Here is a 19,707-nt window from a genome sequence, read left to right as displayed (position 1 = left end):
CTTACAGAACATGAAAACCTCGGCATATAAAAAAGTGGTGTAGTAAAAATTATTTCTTGCGCTGGTTTGCAAGAACTCTTTTTAATACACAACAACCAGATGCTAGAAGAGTAGTACTGTTGAGTAGGATCATCCACAGAAGTTGTGGTAATATAAATAGAGTAGACCCCGGATAGAAAAAAGTAAAAAAAAATATTGAGGAGCACAGTGGAAACAGAACCCAAATAGGAAAGAGTTAGAATAGAGTTCACCAGAAGTTAAGAATGGATATGCCCAGCTAGGGAAGGCACCACTCATGACCTGGTGTGTCTACCGAAGTCAGCAGACCACCTTCCTGATCCATGTCCAAAATTATCAGTTTTATTACCCATTTAGTCCTTTAGTCTCTGATTGTTACAAACATTTCGCATTCATTAATTTTCATGTCACCTAATAGATTATGTAATAACATATGAAAAATTACTTTTCAAGCCTTTCGAATTGTCACAGGATGTGATAACTAGCCCATTCTTACATGTTTTCTTGAAAACTGAATTATTTTATTACTTATTTGGAAAATATTGGCCGTAAATTATGCCAGACGTATTAACAACACTCAAATCTGCTTTAAAGTGCTGTTCATTACCCATTTGTCACTGTTATATTTAAAATTCTTCATCCACATTTACATAAAGTACACTGATTCAGTGTGGCAATATGAAAGTTCAAAACATATACAAAATAATATTAAATATAAAAAAATCTATCACAGTAAACACAATTAAGTTGAATACAGAACAAGAAATTGCAGTTATTTTGTGAGAAGCAGTGTGCTGCCTTCCGCACATGCTCCCAAAGCTAGTACACAAGAAATATCCAAGTTTCATTGGGTGACCAATAATTCTAGACACCAAAAGATGATGCTGTAATGGTCATTTGACAGCTTCCAGAGTCTTTTTTGCACAAATATTGTGAACAAAATTAACATGGAAATGACAAGTACTAATTCACTATATGCCACAAAGAAAGTTATTTTAAGAACTGGATAAATGCTCAGGAATTGATTCATACAAATCATGAATTACTTGCAGCCTGTAGAAAAGTAACACAGCACAACCAAAACTAATAAGTTACCCCATTTCACTTGTTTGCACAAAACTGTATGATGAAAAACTATAATTACATAGCTTAAAAACAAAGATTCTGTAACTTACCAAACGAAAGCGTTTGTACGTTGATAGAGACAATAACAAACACACACACACAAATTTCAAGCTTTCGCAATCCACGGTTGCTTCATCAGGAAAGAGGGAAGGAGAGGGAAAGACGAAAGGAGGTGGGTTTTAAGGGAGAGGGTAAGGAGTCATTCCAATCCCGGGAGTGGATGAACTTACCTTAGGGGGGGAAAAGGGACAGGTATACACTCGCGCGCGCGCGCGCGCGCCCACACACACACACACACACACACACACACACACACATCCATCCGCACATATACAGACACGGGCAGACATATGTAAAGGCAAAGAGTTTGGGCAGAGATTTCAGTCAAGGCGGAAGTACAGAGGCAAAGATGTTGTTGAGTGACAAGTGATGTACGAGGGGCGGCAACTTGACATTAGCGGAGGTTGAGGCCTGGTGGGTAACAGGAAAAGAGGATATATTAAAGCGCAAGTTCCCATCTCCGGAGTTCTGATAGGTTGGTGTCAGTGGGAAGTATCCAGATAACCCAGACGGTGTAACACTGTGCCAAGATGTGTTGGCCGTGCACCAAGGCATGTTTAGCCATATGGTGATCCTCATTACCAACAAACACTGTCTGCCTGTGTCCATTCATGCGAATGGACATTTTGTTGCTGGTCATTCCCACATAGAAGGCTTCACAGTGGAGGCAGGTCAGTTGGTAAATCACGTGGGTGCTTTCACACGTGGCTCTGCCTTTGATCATGTACACCTTCCATGTTACAGGACTGGAGTAGGTGGTGGTGGGAGGGTGCATGGGACAGGTTTTACACCAGGGGCGGTTACAAGGGTAGGAGCAAGAAGGTAGGGAAGGTGGTTTGGGGATTTCATAGGGATGAACCAAGAGGTTACGAAGGTTAGGTGGATGGCGGAAAGACACTCTTGGTGGAGTGGGGAGGATTTCATGAAGGATGGATCTCATTTCAGGGCAGGATTTGAGGAAGTCGTATCCCTGCTGGAGAGCCACATTCAGAGTCTGATCCAGTCCCGGAAAGTATCCTGTCACAAGTGGGGCACTTTTGGGGTTCTTCTGTGGGAGATTCTGGGTTTGAGGGGATGAGGAAGTGGCTCTGCTTATTTGCTTCTGTACCAGGTCGGGAGGGTAGTTGCCGGATGCGAAAGCTGTTTTCAGGTTGTTGGTGTAATGGTTCAGGGATTCAGGACTGGAGCAGATTCATTTGCCATGAAGACCTAAGCTGTAGGGAAGGGACCGTTTGATATGGAATGGGTGGAAGCTGTCATAATGGAGGTACTGTTGCTTGTTGGTGGGTTTGATGTGGACGGATGTGTGAAGCTGGCCATTGGACAGATGGAGGTCAACGTCGAGGAAAGTGGCATGGGATTTGGAGTAGGACCAGGTGAATCTGATGGAACCAAAGGAGTTGAGGTTGGAGAGGAAATTCTGGAGTTCTTCTTCACTGTGAGTCCAGATCATGAAGATGTCATCAATAAATCTGTACCAAACTTCTGCTTGGCAGGCCTCGGTAACCAAGAAGGCTTCCTCTAAGCGACCCATAAATAGGTTGGCGTACGAGGGAGCCATCCTGGTACCCATGGCTGTTCCCTTTAATTGTTGGTATGTCTGGCCTTCAAAAGTGAAGAAGTTGTGAGTTAGGGTGAAGTTGGCTAAGGTAATGAGGAAAGAGGTTTTAGGTAGGGTGGCAGGTGATCGGCGTGAAAGGAAGTGCTCCATCGCAGCAAGGCCCTGGATGTGCGGGATATTTGTGTATTGGGAAGTGGCAACAGTGGTTACAAGGATGGTTTCTGGGGATAACAGATTGGGTAAGGATTCCAGGCGTTCGAGAAAGTGGTTGGTGTCTTTGATGAAGGATGGGTGGGAGACTGCATATATACACGCCACATTACTTAGGTTACACAGCAAGTTTAAGCAATGGTTAATTTCCTTCCTTCACCCTTACAGACATTGTCTGCTAAATATATATTTCACTGTTAAAATTTGTTTTTTTCTCTTCTTTGTCCTTTCCTTATTTTATTTTACTGTATTGTCTGATATAATTCCATTTTTTTCCTTTCTCTTTCTCTCTTTTTTTTCAGAATTTACCAGTCACCAGGTTAGTTGATGAACTTATGGAAATGAAGACATCACAAGAAACAGAAGATTTCAGATACTTTGATCCTAAACAGTTGAGACCACTAGACAGTTCACAGATACCAAGAAACAGGATGCCATTCCAAGAGGCAATTGTGTTTGTTGTTGGTGGTGGAAACTACATTGAATACCAAAATCTAGTTGATTATACAAAGGTTAGTGACAAAAGTCTTGAATCTGAGTTATCTTTTTCTTTTGTGAAATTAAATTATAAAAAGATTTTTTTCAGAGAACATTAGTAGTAGAGAAGCAGATTGAATATGTACTTGAAATTAGTCTATTTTAGTGAGGTATCATTTTTGCAGTTATATGTTATATAATGTAAAATAGTTTTTCATACATCTTTGTTTGTATGTCATCTGGGGATCCATACTAAAATTCCATTCTCTTTTGCTATTCATCTTCCACAATTTGAGTATAGAAGTAGGGGAACATTTGACTGTAACTGCCATATGCCACATATTATTCACTTAGTTGAAAAGTATGACAGTCTTTCTGATGGCAGGTTGGCCAGTTTCCTACTTTTCAGACTGTATACCTGTTCAAACATTCTGACTTGGCTGTAACTAAGACACTCTGAAGAAGTAAAGGCATCCTATAGTACATGCCTCAGTATTCAGATCACATACTTGTTGAAGACAGAGGAGCAAGAAGCTCTAGTATAAGACAACCACACAATTCCAAGATACTCCCTTCAAATAATCCTGTGGATGGACAATTCTGATGGTGAAAGAGCTAAAGAAGATGTGTTCATCCTCAACAAGGATAGCTGTTACAACTTGACCAGATCACTCCACACCAACTACAAGTAGCTGACAACACAATTTCTGTACCTGCGAAGATCACCATGTGTTACAGCTATCTGCCACCAAATAATTCCCTCAGTTCAGCTCTTATTGAATTAATCAAACAACTCCTCCACCCAATACTCCTTTTGGAAAATTTTAACACCCACGACATGCTTCGAAAGCTCTAAAGACATTTCTCACATGTCAGTGTATGTAATTAATTTTATCTACCTGTTAAACAAGGAGCAGGTAACAAATTGTAGTACGTCTATTGACTTGTCCTCTGCCACTTATTTATTGCTTTGTTATCTTCCCTTATTGACATCATAGAATGGAAAACTGACTTTGACCTACTCTCTAGGGATCACTTTCTCAACTGACTCCACTTGTCATGAAGATTAATACAGGGTGTGAGAGATCTAAATTTCCTATGAAGTAATAGATTCAACTAATTTCATCGACCTGTTAAGCAAGGAACAGACAACAAATTGTAGTGCAACCATTAGCTTGTCCTCTGCCACTGACTTACTGCTTTGTCACCTTCCATCATTGTTAGTAACTGTCCATCTGGCTCCACTTGTCATGAAGATCCATACCAGGTATGAAACAATTCATGTTCAGTTGACATAACCATTTGGCCTGAAACCACCATGGAGGTACAGAGAGAATTTGATCTGTAGAACACCAGGTTCAAAGAGTTCAGCTTAATTTTTTGTTTGTGTGTGTGTGTGGGGGGGGGGGGGGGGGGGGCAGCTTGTGCTGGTGTGGATGTGTGTGTGTTTTCTACTTCAGAAGAAGACCTTTTGACCAAAAAAATAAATGTATAGCTGTCTTTTCTTCGTGCATGTCTGTGACTCAGCAACTCCTGTATATGGTGAGTAGCAATCTATCCTTTTAAAAGATGCTTGTTTCACAAGGATTTCCTCACAACTTCTGGACTCCTCGAGTTCTGTAGAATTATTTGTCATACTTTTTTTAGAAACCACTATCTGGTTTTCTGGTGATGAGCACAGCAGAGGACTGTTATTTTAACATTTACAGGAGAGGTGTTGTTATTATTGACATCAGATGATTTATCCTCTATATTTACTATTACTAAGAATCCATTATTGTGCAATCACATATGAATTCCAAATATGAAATCTACTCAGCTTTCGTAAAACAGAAAAGCAGTGAAAGTAATATCATGATATCAGTCCCAAAAAATGGAAGCAAGAGGCCATAATAGCAAAGACATATATATTCCAACTAAATCGTCATATGAAATACTTGCATAAAATACTAGGATGCAAGGAAATACAATGTCCATATCATTCAAAGGATTGAGTATTCCCAGTGAAAAATGCATCAGCTTATCAGATTTTGATGTACTCTTTATGTTACCTGAAGTCAAATAAGGATATTTCAGTTTGGCACTTGGAAGCCACAAGTCAAATGCATGTATAAAAGCTAGCTAAGAATGAAAAGTCTTTCATGAAAGTGGAATATAACCGCCAGTATCTTTAACATCAGCAGTACTAATACAAATAAAATGGTGCCACTCCTTACTGTACACAATGTTCTGTAGCCTTTTCATCTATGTATATAAAGCAGCATGTATGTATGTACATACATATGTACTTTTAGGATCTCCTCCCAAACCACTGGATCGATTTCAACTAAATTTGGCACACAAACAGCTAACTTCACGAGCATTGGCACCGTGATGTTTATAACCTCCTAGCTCCAATGATAGCAGAGATTGGCCGAAACCAAGTTTTTTCAGCCTTTGCCATTATGCTGCCCTGAATGACAGCTGTTTTGTGGGGGAGTAGCATTAACCTGCTTTGCAGGCAGCCTACACATCAGGGCTAAGAAACGGTTTTCCAGCCACCGATGGCAGGCGTGGCGTGTTGTGTTGGAGCTGTATTGGCCTGCTTTATCTTTCTTTTTGGGTGGTCTTTACATAAAAATGGATGTAGCTGAGGGGAAGTTGAGATCGGTAGAGGAGGGGATGGAGAGAGAGAATGAGCTGGAGGGAATGGACAGATGGAGAGGGGAAGAGGAGAGGAGAGACAGATTGTGTAGGAGGACAGAGAGGGTGGGGATGAAGTGGGCACATATATGGGGAGGAGGAGATGGACAGAGAGGAAGTGAAGGAGTAGATGAAGAAAGAGGGGAGGAGGGAGAGCTGGGCAGAGATAGTGGGGAGAGGAGATTGATAAATAGAGGAGGAGAGGGATAGAGATAGAAAGGGGGAGGAGGAGATGGTCAGAGAGAGGGAGAGGAGGAGATGGTCAGAGAGAGGAATAGGAGGGGATGGACAACAGGGGAGATGGATATGGACAGAGAGATGGGGGAAGGACGAGATAGACTGGGAAATGGCACAGTAGCAGACTTATAGGGAGAGGGGCAGGAAAAGATGTACAGAGGGAGGGCGGAAGAGAGATCACCAGAGAGAGGGCAGCAGAAGAGATGGAAAGAAGAGAGGGCAGCAGAAGAGATGGAAAGAGAAATGGAGGGAAAGAAAGATATGGAAAGAGAAAGGGAGGTGGAGGAAATGGACAGAGAGAGGGGTGGGAGGAGATATGTGCCACATGCGCATGTGGGCAAAGCCAAAGGTCACAGGCTAGTTATTAGTATAAAGATTGTCAGACTTAATATGTCATTGAAAGAATCATTTCAAGAAAAAGTTCATAAATTTACTTTTCTGGACTTAACCACATTTAAATGATTCTGTTTCACTGGTCAAGCACCATAAGAATAAATATATTTGGCATTTATTTTCTTCATTTAGTTTTTTGTGCTTGCTACAGAGATTGGTGACCGGTATTGTCAGAGCCCTTTGTTCCATGGGTGCCAGCAGAAATTTGTCCAAGAAGGGGCAAGATTTCAAAAGTGGTATATAAAAAAATAACTGATTAGTTGACTTTGAGAATGTGTCGTATCCCCAGAAATAAATTTGTCAGGAAGCAGACAAAGCTTACCGCATCGTAAATGTTCTATAATTATCTGTCAATATTTTTTTGAACCAGTGTAATGTTTAATAAAGCCCCAGTGTTTGTCCTTACATTCGGCAATCAACATCTGTGGTTGAGTAGAACTCTAGAGAACTATCTATAGAAATAAATGAGAATACTGTAATAAATATTGTCTGTAGCCTAGATTTCAGGAGGGGTTTAACATCAGAAGAGGTACGAATGTTAGCACTGAATAGGGGATCATGGAGGAATTTTATAAGGGGGCTATGCTCCAGACTGAACACTGAAAGGCATAATCAGTCTTAAATGATGATGATGATGTAGATCACTGTTATAACTTAAAGGTAAGCATATTTCATTAGTATAGCCAAAGCACATCTTTTTTTATGAATATTGAAGAAGGAAATCTTTGAAAGCAAACATGAAATTAACTCCTAACAGCCAAGGATTGAAGGAAAATGGTCCTTGTCTCCATAATATGGCACATTATTGTGTAGCCATGACAACTGGACTACAAAACTCATAACTCTATGGCTGAGCTACACCCCATATAGTCTTAAGACCCATGTGTTTGAAGAAGATACAAACAACTTTTTGACCATGATGTTTCACCATTTTTCCACTCTTCCAGTGCAGAAATTGGTTCTTCTGCATTTGGGCCCACAGATGAAGTGTAGGTGAATACATCTATAATATATTATGACTGTGTTTTTCATACCCTACTACAAATTACTTTACTGTGTAAAACTTAATGAAGTCTCAGGAAGCCTTGATGGATCAAATGCGAACCTTCTGTTGAGATTAAGATATGCAGCAGATAAAGAAGCTGTTCTTGGAATTGTGAAAGAGTGTTGCATGCATATTCTAACCATGTGTGCACTGAGCTGGGTGTAGCAACTGTCCATTTTTGTAGCTCATTAATGGCTGTACAAGGAAGTGACAGAATAAAGATTAGGTACTCTATTTTGGCAGTATTCTGTAAAGGTCCATATCCAACAAGATTACAAAACAATATCGAAACTGCAGCCATGATAAGAAAACAGTATGACAACCAGTGTAACGTTTAATAAAGCCCCAGTGTTTGTCCTTACATTCGGCAATCTACATCTGTGGTTGAGTAGAACTCTAGAGAACTATCTATTGAAATAAATGAGAACACTGCAATAAATATTGTCTGTAGCCTAGATTTCAGGAGGGGAGAAGTGCACCCACCCCCCTCCTCCCCTATTGTGGATACCTATGTTTGTCTTGTTTTTTTCTAGTTGCTACCAGATGCATGTAACACAATTCTTTTTGGAAAATGAAGGAAGTATCAGACTTATTTTAGAAAGTTAACTCTTGAGAGCCCGTTGGAGAGTATACCTTACAAAGATGCCATTCACATGGTATATTTTGCATACATTGCTGCTCCACTGCATATTTATGATCTTTGTATGTCAGTGTTCATGCCTCAGATATTTAAAATTTCATGCTGCTATAGTTATTGTGAGTTTTTACATATAGTTTCAAAATTATTTCTGTCTGCTTTCTCTGTGATTGTGAGTCTAATGTAATGCAATTACCTACAAAAAAAGAGTGGTTTCGCAGGGCAAAGCAGGAGGACCAACAAGTAAACGAGTTACATATGGATCAACAACTCTCAGTAATGCCAAGCAGTTCCTAAAACAAGTGAGTGAATTGTGAAAGTAATAAATTTAATGTAAGATTGTCAGAAGATAATTAAAAATAAAATTAATGAATTACTTCCTTTTTTCAGCTTTCTTTGTTGGGGCAAGAGATTCATTGATTGCAGTTCATGCAGTTCTTCAGTGGAAAGTCAACCTGCAACTGGAAGTGCTAGTATTAGCATTAAAAAACCTTTGCGCAACAGGAATTTTTAATATGAAGAAGTGACTTTTGCATAGTGTCTTGTGAATTTCTGATGCCCAGTTGAGGTTTTTTTATGTTTATCATGAAGTTAAACAACATCAGTTTTGGAGTAACAAATGAAATATTTCATTTCTGTACAGGTGCAACACACTCCTCAGAAGAAAAATCTGCAGACAATTTTTCATGCAATGTGTACAAAGAAATTTGATTGTAATATGTATTACGAAATAGAAATTCTAGTTTTATTCTGTACAAAATTATAACTTTTGGAATGTATATTTCTCTTAAAGTATGAAAAATAAGTATAAGTTTCACATGAAACATATTGTGTGAAATGAGTAACTCACCTGACATATCCTGAAGTAAGTGTAATATCTATGTTCTCAGTTACAGGCAGCAGCGACAAGATGAACTTGTTGTAATTGGGTGGGGGGGGGGGGGGCGGCTTGCATGCAGAGAAGTCCTTTAAGGTTTCTAACCCCGTCTTTTCTTAGTACTAATGAAGGGACCGTCAGACCTGTTAGTCTTGGATTTTGATGAGCCTTAGATATGTTGTAGAGGAACTTGTCCTGAATATCTGGCTGGCAGCTTTTCATGCAACAGCTCCTAGTTTCCAAGAAAATTGATGTTGAAGTTTTAGAGGAACCTTCTATACCCATAATATTAGTAATGTTTCCACTAAGTAAGCATAATGGCAAAACTTGATAGGTACCATGCAGTTAGTACAAGTTAAAACCCTGTCTGTGTGCTATCTTTATTTTCAGTTTCATCACAAAGGGTATCATGAAGTAGTATTGTCACGCAAAATTATTCAAAAATATTTATCTGGTCCATTAATGAATTTACTACAGCAAAAATGACTATATTTGAATAGTTTGCATTTGATGGTATTCTGTATGAAGAAATTGAGAAAAAAGGTAAAGAGACAGGGGTTGAACCGATTCTGATAGCATGGTAGCCATGAACCTAAGCCACTGCACTATGCTTGCTTGGTCAATACATATTTAACGTTATGGATGGGAGAGAGACACAAAACTTACAACATTGATTTTCTCAGAAACTTTGGTTGGCCACCGCATGAATAGTCTCTAGCCAGGTACTCAGGACAGGACACTCCACACCACTCCTAAGACTCATCGACGATGACACCTTTCCGTACACCACGACATCATCAGCAAACAGCAGCACATTGCTATCCACCCTATCCAAAAGATCATTTATGTAGATAGAAAACAACAGCGGACCTACCACACTTCCCTGGGGCACTCCAGATGATACCTTCGCCTCCGATGAACACTCACCATCGAGGACAACGTACTGGGTTCTATAACTTAAGAAGTCTTCGAGCCACTCACATACTTGGGAACCAATCCCATATGCTCGTACCTTAGTTAGGAGTCTGCAGTGGGGCACCAAGTCCAACGCTTTCCGGAAGTCAAGGAATATGGCATCCATCTGATACCCCTCATCCATGGTTCGCAAGATATCATGTGAAAAAAGGGCGAGTTGCATTACGCAGGAGCGATGCTCTCTAAAGCCGTGCTGATGCACGGACAGCAACTTCTCTGTCTCAAGGAAATTCATTATATTCGAACTGAGAATATGTTTAGGAATCCTGCAACAAACCGATTTTAAGGATATTGGTCTGTAATTTTGAGGATCCATCCTTCTACCCTTGTTATATACAGGCATCACCTGCACTTTTTTACAGTCACTCGGGACTTTACGTTGGGCAAGAGATTCGCGATAAATGCAAGCTAAGCAAGGAGCCAATGCAGTAGAGTACTCTCTGAAAAACCAAATTGGAATCCCATCAGGACCTGGCGATATATTTATTTGCAACCCATTCAGCTGCTTCACAACCCCAGGGATGTCTATCACTATGTCCTCCATATGGGAATCTGTACAAGACTCAAACAGCGGTATGTTTGTACGATCCTCCTGCGTGAAAGATTTCTCAAATGCTAAATTTAATATTTCAGCTTTCGTTTTGCTGTCTTCCGTTGCCAGGCCAGACTGATCAGTGAGTGACTGGATGGAAGCCTTCGACCCGCTTACCGATTTTACTTAAGATCAGAATTTCCTTGGGTTTTCAGCAAGATCTTTTGCTAAGGTATGACGGTGATAGCGGTTGAATGATTCGCGCATCGCTCTTTTTCAGCAGCATGAATCTACTAACTTTTGCCTGTCCTCATTCTCCCGATCTTTCTTGTACTGCAAGTGCAACTGCCTTTGCTTCCCGAGCATTCTCCGAATTGCGCTGTTAAGCCACAGTGGATCTTTTCCGTCTGTAACCCACTTTTTTGGCACATACTTGTCCAATGTGTGGTTTACAATGTGTTTAAAATTTGCCCATAATTCTTCCACGTCCATCGTACCGGAAGTAAATGAAGTCGATTCATTTACTAAGTGGGATGCTGGCAACTGCTTATCTGCTCTATCTAGTAAGAATACTCTCCTAGCCTTCTTGACTGACTTTTTAACTTTCGTAACCATAGTTGTAATGACAACATCATGATCACTAATCCCTGTCTCAACACTGACACCGTCGATGAGGTCTGGTCTGTTCATGGCTACCAGATCTAAAATATTTCCATTACGCATTGGCTGTCGATTTAGCTGCTCAAGACAGTTTTCGGATAATGTGTTCAAAAGTAATTCACACAAAGGATTGTCTGTACCACCTGTAATGAATCCACAGACCTCCCAGTCTGTACTAGGTAGGTTGAAGTCACCTCCGACTAATATAGCATGATCCGGGTACTTCTGCGATACAGAATGTAGACTCCCTTTGGATGATTCTAGAACTGTCACGGTGGAACCTGGTGGCCGGTAATAACACCCTACAATTAACTTTATTTCCCCTAGCCCTGTTAAACGTGTCCAGATAACTTCACAATCACACTCTACTTCGATCTCAGTAGACACAATATTTTTGTCAACTGCAATGAAGACACCACGGTGTCTCATCTGTCTTTCCGATACATGTTCCAACCCTCACTAAATATTTCCATTACGCATTGGCTGTCGATTTAGCTGCTCAAGACAGTTTTCGGATAATGTGTTCAAAAGTAATTCGCACAAAGGTTTCAGCCAGCCAGGTCTCAGTCCCGAGAATAATTTGCGCGCCACACGCTTCCTGGAGGGCAGTAAATTCAGCCACTTTATTCCGAACACTCTGAAAATTTACTGCTAAAATCTTGATAGCTGAAGTGTCTTTACACTGAGCGCGTCCTGATTTCCCTGCCTGCACGTTGACTGGTGAGTGTTCATCAGGACACCTCGCACTACTGCCTAGCCTAAAAAACCCCCATGTGCCACAAGTACTCTGCTACCCGAGTAGCCGCTTCCTTTGTGTAGTGCACCCCTGACTTATCTAGGGGCATCCTACAATTCCCCACCCAATATCGCAAGTCTAGAAATCTGCAGCCAAGACCGTCACAGAGTCAACGAAGCCTCTGGTTGAGACCCTCCACTCGGCTCCAAACCAAAGGACCCCGATCCACTCTGGGAACGATGCTGCAAATAGAGAGCTCTGCTTTCACCCCGCGTGCAAGGCCAGCGGGCTTCACCAAATCCGCCAGCCGCCTGTACGAACTGAGGATCGCATCAGAACCCCAGGGACAGGCATCATTGGTGCCGATGTGAGCAACTACTTGCAGACGACTGCACCCTGTATGCTCTATAGTCGCAGGTAAGGCCGCCTCCACATCTTGGATGAGGCCCCCCAGCAGACAGACCAAGTGCACGTTGGATTTCTTTCCAGCCCTGTAGGCTATTTCCCTAAGGGGCTCCATCACCCGCCTAACGTTGGAGCTCCCAATAACCAGCAAGCCTTTGCCCCTGTGTGCCTGCTCGGGCCCTGCTGAAGGAGCGGCCACCTGCCCACTGACAGGATGTACGGGCGAGGCCAGCCGGCCAGCCTCTACATTGGCGCTCTGCCTCGAACGACCCGAACGCGTTGCAGTCCGCCACTCACCCTGTGGTGAGGGCGGCCCCAACGCGCCGGGTACACTAGAAGGTGCCTCGGCAGCTGAGTCAGCGGACGCAGCGAGCGACACCTGGGGTGTCTCAAGCGACGCGCCAGACCCTCCGCCGTCGCTGCGCCTCGAGGCAGCAGCCTGAAGGCGGCTGACGGTTACCAACAGCGCGTTCAGCTGCTCGCGAACCGCGGCCAGTTCCTCCTGCGCCCGCACACAGCACGCACACACCCCATCCATCCTACTGCTAATATCCAACGACTCCACGAATTTATACTCTACAGCTATCAATAAGCAATATTACTCCTCTCAAATACAAGAATACACAAGGATTTTATGTAATTAAATATGCAAGCGCACAAACACTCGGAAAGAAATTAAGAATCAAACTACAAAACAAATATGAAAGCTAAATATGCAACTCGCTGCTGCACTGATACTTCACCAGCGGCTGCTCAAGGCTCACTGAGCTGTGTCAAAAGCGCACTGGCTGTCCAAAACAAACAAACAAACTGGTTATACGAAGACTTCATACCAGCACCTTCACGAGCATTCTGTTTAATCACAGTGAAGTCAATTTTGTGCTGGTATCATGGCTTGTTATACATGGTTCTGTAAACATTTTTATGGCTCTGATGGCTTTCAATTTATCCTATGGAAAATTGAATTGCATATCCATTTCATGTGCAGCTCTTTCTCTTTCTGTGAAGCTGGTGGTAAACATGCAGTTCTTCAAAATCTAATTGGCTCAACTCCAGTGACCATGATGGCCAAGGCATAGCTCTGCCAATCTATGTCTCATTAACAATGAAGCCAAAGATGCTGGCTTAATTTAATGGATGCTAATCTGGAAAATTTGGCTCAGTGGCTTTGAGCAACAGTGTAATTTTCCAGAATATTTAGGAGTGTTGTACAGCTCTCTGTGGAATGGATAAAAAAGAATATTCAGTATACAGCTTTCCAACACACAACACCATGCACTCACTGTTAGACTATAAAAACAGCAATCAGTCAAAATATTCATGTTTTCAATCTCACAAATTCTGCAATCCTGTGTGTCCAATATACCATCAGTGTGAAGCATGGTCCAAGAAGCCAGTTGTAAGTAAGTCATAATAATTTAGTTACATAGGCACAACAGACCACTTCGTGTAGGATCATTCATCTCATAGATTTGCACCAAGCAGCATCTATACAACCATTTGTCCACATCAGCTGGTTCAGCTAACTTAGATATCTTTGGTCTTTGTCCAAAGGGTAACTGACCACATTTGAAATAATTCTTGGTTAACTATGATTTTCCACCATCCAAACTCAACAATTCTCAGGAGTGCATAGTGAGTGAGAAGGGGATGAGATGAACTGTAACATGATAAGTTACAAAAATTGTGTTGAATACATATGACTATTGTCACTTCTACCATCCATGGTACACATTGTGATTTCTATCATTACCGTTTCCTATTCAGCCAAACTATTCTTTTACAAATGTGCACACATTGCATCAGTAATACCTACTAACTACTTTTTAAATACAAACACACGACTATGTAAACATCCATAATGTGGTTACTTATATAAAAACAATCTTTGCTTATTACTGATACATTTGTGGATACGTTCTACAGTAAATCTCCCAACGTGACTGCAGTTCAGACACCAACAACATTGCTTTATCTAAATTGAATTAATTAGCACAGCCCCCATCCCCTCCTTTCAGCTACTGGTGATAAAGTGTGTGGATGGTGGCTGGCTGCATCATCTTGTACTGCAAATGGTCTCCGTCTTGTAGTCATCAGTTAGTGTAGACTGCTTTGCCAGCATACCACACACACCTGGTTGCTGCTGGCTATAAGGAGCATGTGGGATTGAGGCTATGAATTCGGCTGAATTGGATGATATGTACATGAGACAGGCTGGCTAGTGTTTACCCCATGGCAGCACTTCAACCCAGAAATCTTAACAGGTTATAGCACAGCCCTGACAATTAGACAGTGGTGATTTCATTCATCCTGGTTTTCTCATTTGGTCAACTCTTCCGGACACCCTGTCATCACTGAAATGTGTTCAACTCTGGCTTTCAGAGATGATGACTCATATAGTCCACAGCGTTGATGTACTGATTGGGTGCTCTTGCAGGCTTCAGGACATTTACTTGCTCCATGGCACCCAGTCTTCAGGCTGTCATGCATTCTGCCCCTATCACGTTTTTGTGTTGAATGGATGCTGGACAGTTCATGACACCAGACTAGGTTGTGGCACAACATTCCTCCCTCCTTTGAAGAAATCTGGTCTCTGGTTTGAGACCAGTTTACATTTCTGGTCAAAAAAGATGTTAACACAAGTTTCACAGATTAACATAAAAAATACAATATTCTCCACTTTTCCATACTCTAATTTAGCATAAACCACATGGTTCATTGACTTATCAAAATGTTCCTTCCTAAGATTAACCCAGTCTGTTGGTAGCTAGCACACTGGGAGCTCAACAGGTCAACCAGGGCTCCGCTTAAAGTAGATATGTTACAAAAAGCAGAGTAGTCAGAACCATAATGATACCAGAAACTGAGGTACTCTGTTTATCACCATAGATGGCGGAGCATCTACTCAGCAGTCATTCCAGTTTTCTACATGGCTGTATCTTCATCCAGTGCATGGAGGAAGGCAGGTTTGAAAATGTTTAGCAAATTTAGGTTCTGGGTTAGTAACATGCCCAAATGGTTTTTCCAGCCAGTACAATTGGAGTGTGTCAGATACATTATAGGTGCCCTGGTGATAGCAGCTGGGACACACAAAGTAGTTCATGTTATATCACAGGTTGTACCATTAACCGATAACTCATTAGCTTGCTGTTCCAGCCTCTTGGATTGACCCTGTTTGTAATGATTTACAATCACCATTTCAGGGGTGAACTCAGGGTAAACCCAATGCTGTGTCTGTACACCCCTTTCACATTCTACTGCATACACTTCACCTAGGAATAACTTTAGCTCACAGACTGGACCACCCCAGTTTGGCATACAATAGCTCTTACCTTTGCATTGGTGGACCTCATCTAGCGGCATAAACACAGAGCTTCTGCCTCCCTGGATATCAACATTATTTCTTGTGTCTGTACTTGTACATATTTGCCCTGAGCTTTCCATTTTACTGGGTAGGGTAAACTGTTAAACATTCGTGATGCACATCACTGGTAGATTCAGTTGGGTCTGTATCATGTCGAAATCCTGACTCACTGTGCCTGTGGTTGTTCTGATATACCTGCACTCAATTCCTGTATTTTTAAGGAATTTACGTGTTGCTTGAGTATTATTTAACATGCCATATCCAGGTTTGTCAGTTGCATGGTTTTTCCACTCCATAGCTGCTCTCTTGTCATTGCTATTTCTTACACTTCTATCAACAAGTTATTCAATTCCCTGATAGTGTCAGTATCTGCCATTCTATATACTGTCTTTAATAATTTTCTGCTTGTGTCTAGCTACTCCCTTTTCTTATGTTGCAATGCATGTGGTGATAGATCCATTGCTTGGCTCAGTTGTACTTGTAGCTGTACGTATGAGAGATGTAACCCCTGGTACTCTCCTTGTATCTCTTCTAATATTCCCTTCCTTCTGACATTGAAATGTTTTCTTTGATCATCTCCTCTAGCCTCCGTACCTCATTCCTTATTTCCCACAAATTGTAAGTCAACCTTAGTGCCTGGTGGCAGCTTAGATGACGTCCTCCTCCCTGGAGAACAGTATTTCTCCTCAGAGTTGCTGAGTCTGTAGTGCATCTACCACTTGACCACTGAAGAGGCGTAGCATCACTAGAATTGTCTTGCACATCATGGTCATGGTCATCCTTGGTGGTAATGTTACTCAAGGGAAAGGAATCTATATCACTCCCCCCCCCCCCCCCCCCCCCACATGATCGAAGATCACACTCCGACAATGACACAACTCACCCCATTATGTTGTCATTCATCTGTTGCATTTATGCACTATACTATCTACTACTTCCATTATCAAGAATCATATCAACAAATGAAAACATAACTCTCCCTATCCTAACACAATATAACTCCCCTAAATTAAAATAACAATAAAAACATAACATAGTTTACTATAAGACGTCATATATTCCAGAAGCCACATCACTTATTGGCATTACCTTAGAGTAAGGTGCCTCGTGTGCATCCTGCATATGAGTTTCTGCTTTCTACCTTTTGCTTTTTGTCCTTCACTTCCTTCACAGCTGTCATTAATAAAGCCTCAGGAGCACATTTAGATGGTTTGATGTGCTCCGTGAGGATAGTGGTGGCTCATGTCGGCAACTGTAACTTCATATTTACTGGTGATATCTCTATGACTTGTTATAGCCCTTGATAGCACATAAGAATGTTTTTGTTTTGCCTGTTGGTGTATAGGCACTCACTAATATTATTGACTGGCCAACACTACATTTCGGCAACTTAACAGCACTCATCCCATTTTTCTCTTGCCACTCAAGTGCCTTAGTTTTCACCCTTTATACTTGCTTCCACACACCTGTTAATTTTTGCAAAATTTTGTATTGACTCTCCATTTTTCTTAATTTCAGGTTTAATAACTTTGAAAGGTGATGTCACCTTCCTTCCATACACCACCTTGTATGGTGATAGCTCAACAGTATCAGGCACTTGGGAATTATATGTAGCCACGATCTACGATAGGTAAACAGCCCATTCATTGTGGTGACTACTTACATAGTAGCTTAACAAATTACCAGTGGTACGATGAATGTACTCAGTCCTCCCATTTGCTTTCGGCTGCAGGAAACTAGGTTTTAATTTCCTGATCAAAAGTATCCGGACACCTGACTGGAAATGACTTAAAAGTTTTGCGCCCTCTATCAGTAATGCTGGAATTCAATGTGGTGTTAGCCCACCCTTAGCTTTGATGACAGCTCCCACTCTCACAGGCATACGTTCAATCAGGTGCTGGAAGGTTTCTTGGGGAATGGCAGCCCATTGTTCACAGAGTGCTGCACTGAGGAGAGGTGTGTCGGTTGGTGAGGCCTGGCACAAATTCGGCGTTCCAAAACATCCCAAAGGTGTTCTATAGGATACAGGTCATGACTCTGTGCCCGCCAGCCCATTACAGGGATGTTACTGTCGTGTAACCACTCCGCCACAGGCTGCGCATTATGAACAAGTGCTCAATCGTGTTGAAAGATGCAGTCGCCATCTCCAAACTGCTCTTCAACAGTGGGAAGCAAGGAGGCGCTTAAACCATTACTGTAGGAGTGTGCTGTGATAGTGCCATGCAAAACAACAAGGGGTGCGAGCCCCCTCCATGAAAAACATGACCACACCACCGCCTCCGAATTTTACTGTTGGCACTACTAGTGCTGGCAGATGACATTCACCAGGCATTCGCCATACTCACACCATGACATCGGATCGCCACATTGTGTACCATGATTTGTCACTCTACACAAGGTTTTTCCACTGTTCAGTCGTCCAATGTTTACACACCTTACACCAAGCGAGGCATCGTTTGGCATTTACTGGTGTGATGTGTGGCTTATGATCAGCTGCCCAATCATGAAATCCAAGTTTTCTCACCTCCCTCCTAACTGTCATAGTACTTGCAGTGGATCCTGATGCAGTTTGGAATTCCTGTGTGATGGTATGGATAGATGCCTGCCTATAACACAATGCGGCCCTCTTCAACTGTCAGCGGTCTCTGTCAGTCAACAGATGAGTTTGGCCTGTATTCTTTTGTGCTGTACGTGTCCTTTCACGTTTCCACTTCATTATCACATCAGAAACAGTGGACCTAGGGATGTTTAGGCGTGTGGAAATCTCGCATACACAACTGACACTCAATCACCTGACCACATTCGAAGTCCGTGAGTTCCGCGGAGCGCCCCATTATGCTCTCTCACAATGTCTAATGACTACTGAGTCGCTGATATGAAGTACCTGGCAGTAGGTGGCAGCACAATGCACCTAATATGAAAAAAGGAAGTTTTTGGGGGTGTCCAGATACTTTTGATTACATAGTGTAATTGTTTCATTAGTTGGAATATGAAGTTTGAGTCCTGATCAATAATTACTGTGTCAGGGATGGTAAACTTCAATAACCAGTTGTTATTCACCATTGCTCGTGCTTCTGCAATCACTTGCTGATTCAAAATGGCTGTCACTGGATGCCCTTGGTAATCTTTGCAGCAATATTTGTTGGTGGCTCAAATTGGAACATTGTACACATGGCACACAATTCTTCATTTATTCATGTCCTCCACCAATATCATTTGGCACCCTATGGTCTGTTGTTCTTTCTCCTATGTGCCCCCTGTCCTTCTGCTTAGCCCTTCTGCATTACCCTGCTTCTTGCCTGGTTTGTGTGCTCACTTTCAATGCCCTTCGAGTCAGCCTGCTTGAAAGATCTTGCAACTCTAATAGCCACTTTAACGCTATTGATTTCTTGAATGCCACTTGAAAATCAGCCATCCATGGGAATTTTGTATCTTTCCTTAATAAATATGTTAATGGTCTGGCAATGTCAGCAAATACTGTAACAATTTTTCTGTAATTTCATAATCGTAAAAATGACTGTAACTGTTTTGTAGTTTGTAGTGGTGGGAAATCCTGCACTACATAAACAATCTTGCGTAAGTACTTACACTGTCTTGGCTAATCACAATGCCTATATAGTTCACTTGTGCCAATGCAAAGTGGTATTTGTCAATACTTAACCTTCAATGCACAGCACACAACATTTTAAACACCTGTTCTAGCCACTGCAAAT

General features: G+C 41.7%; 1 protein-coding gene across 4 annotated transcripts in view; it reads left to right on the top strand.

The window, feature by feature from the left end:
- LOC126195374 (protein sly1 homolog) overlaps positions 1–9,269 on the top strand; it is a 178,440-nt gene extending 169,171 nt beyond the window's left edge. For all 4 annotated transcript variants that reach the window (XM_049933950.1, XM_049933951.1, XM_049933949.1 and 1 more), the window contains 3 exons: positions 3,277–3,486; positions 8,667–8,747; positions 8,836–9,269. In XM_049933950.1, the coding sequence (XP_049789907.1) occupies positions 3,277–3,486; positions 8,667–8,747; positions 8,836–8,865 (321 nt within the window). In that variant the 3' untranslated portion in view covers positions 8,866–9,269. The remainder of the gene's footprint in view (positions 1–3,276; positions 3,487–8,666; positions 8,748–8,835) is intronic.
- Positions 9,270–19,707: the final 10,438 nt, after the last annotated feature.

The sequence above is a fragment of the Schistocerca nitens genome, chromosome 7, assembly GCF_023898315.1.
Source record: "Schistocerca nitens isolate TAMUIC-IGC-003100 chromosome 7, iqSchNite1.1, whole genome shotgun sequence".
NCBI classification, from domain to species: domain Eukaryota; kingdom Metazoa; phylum Arthropoda; class Insecta; order Orthoptera; family Acrididae; genus Schistocerca; species Schistocerca nitens.
Note: the sequence above shows the minus strand (reverse complement) of the source record. Positions and strands in the feature narration are given on the sequence as shown.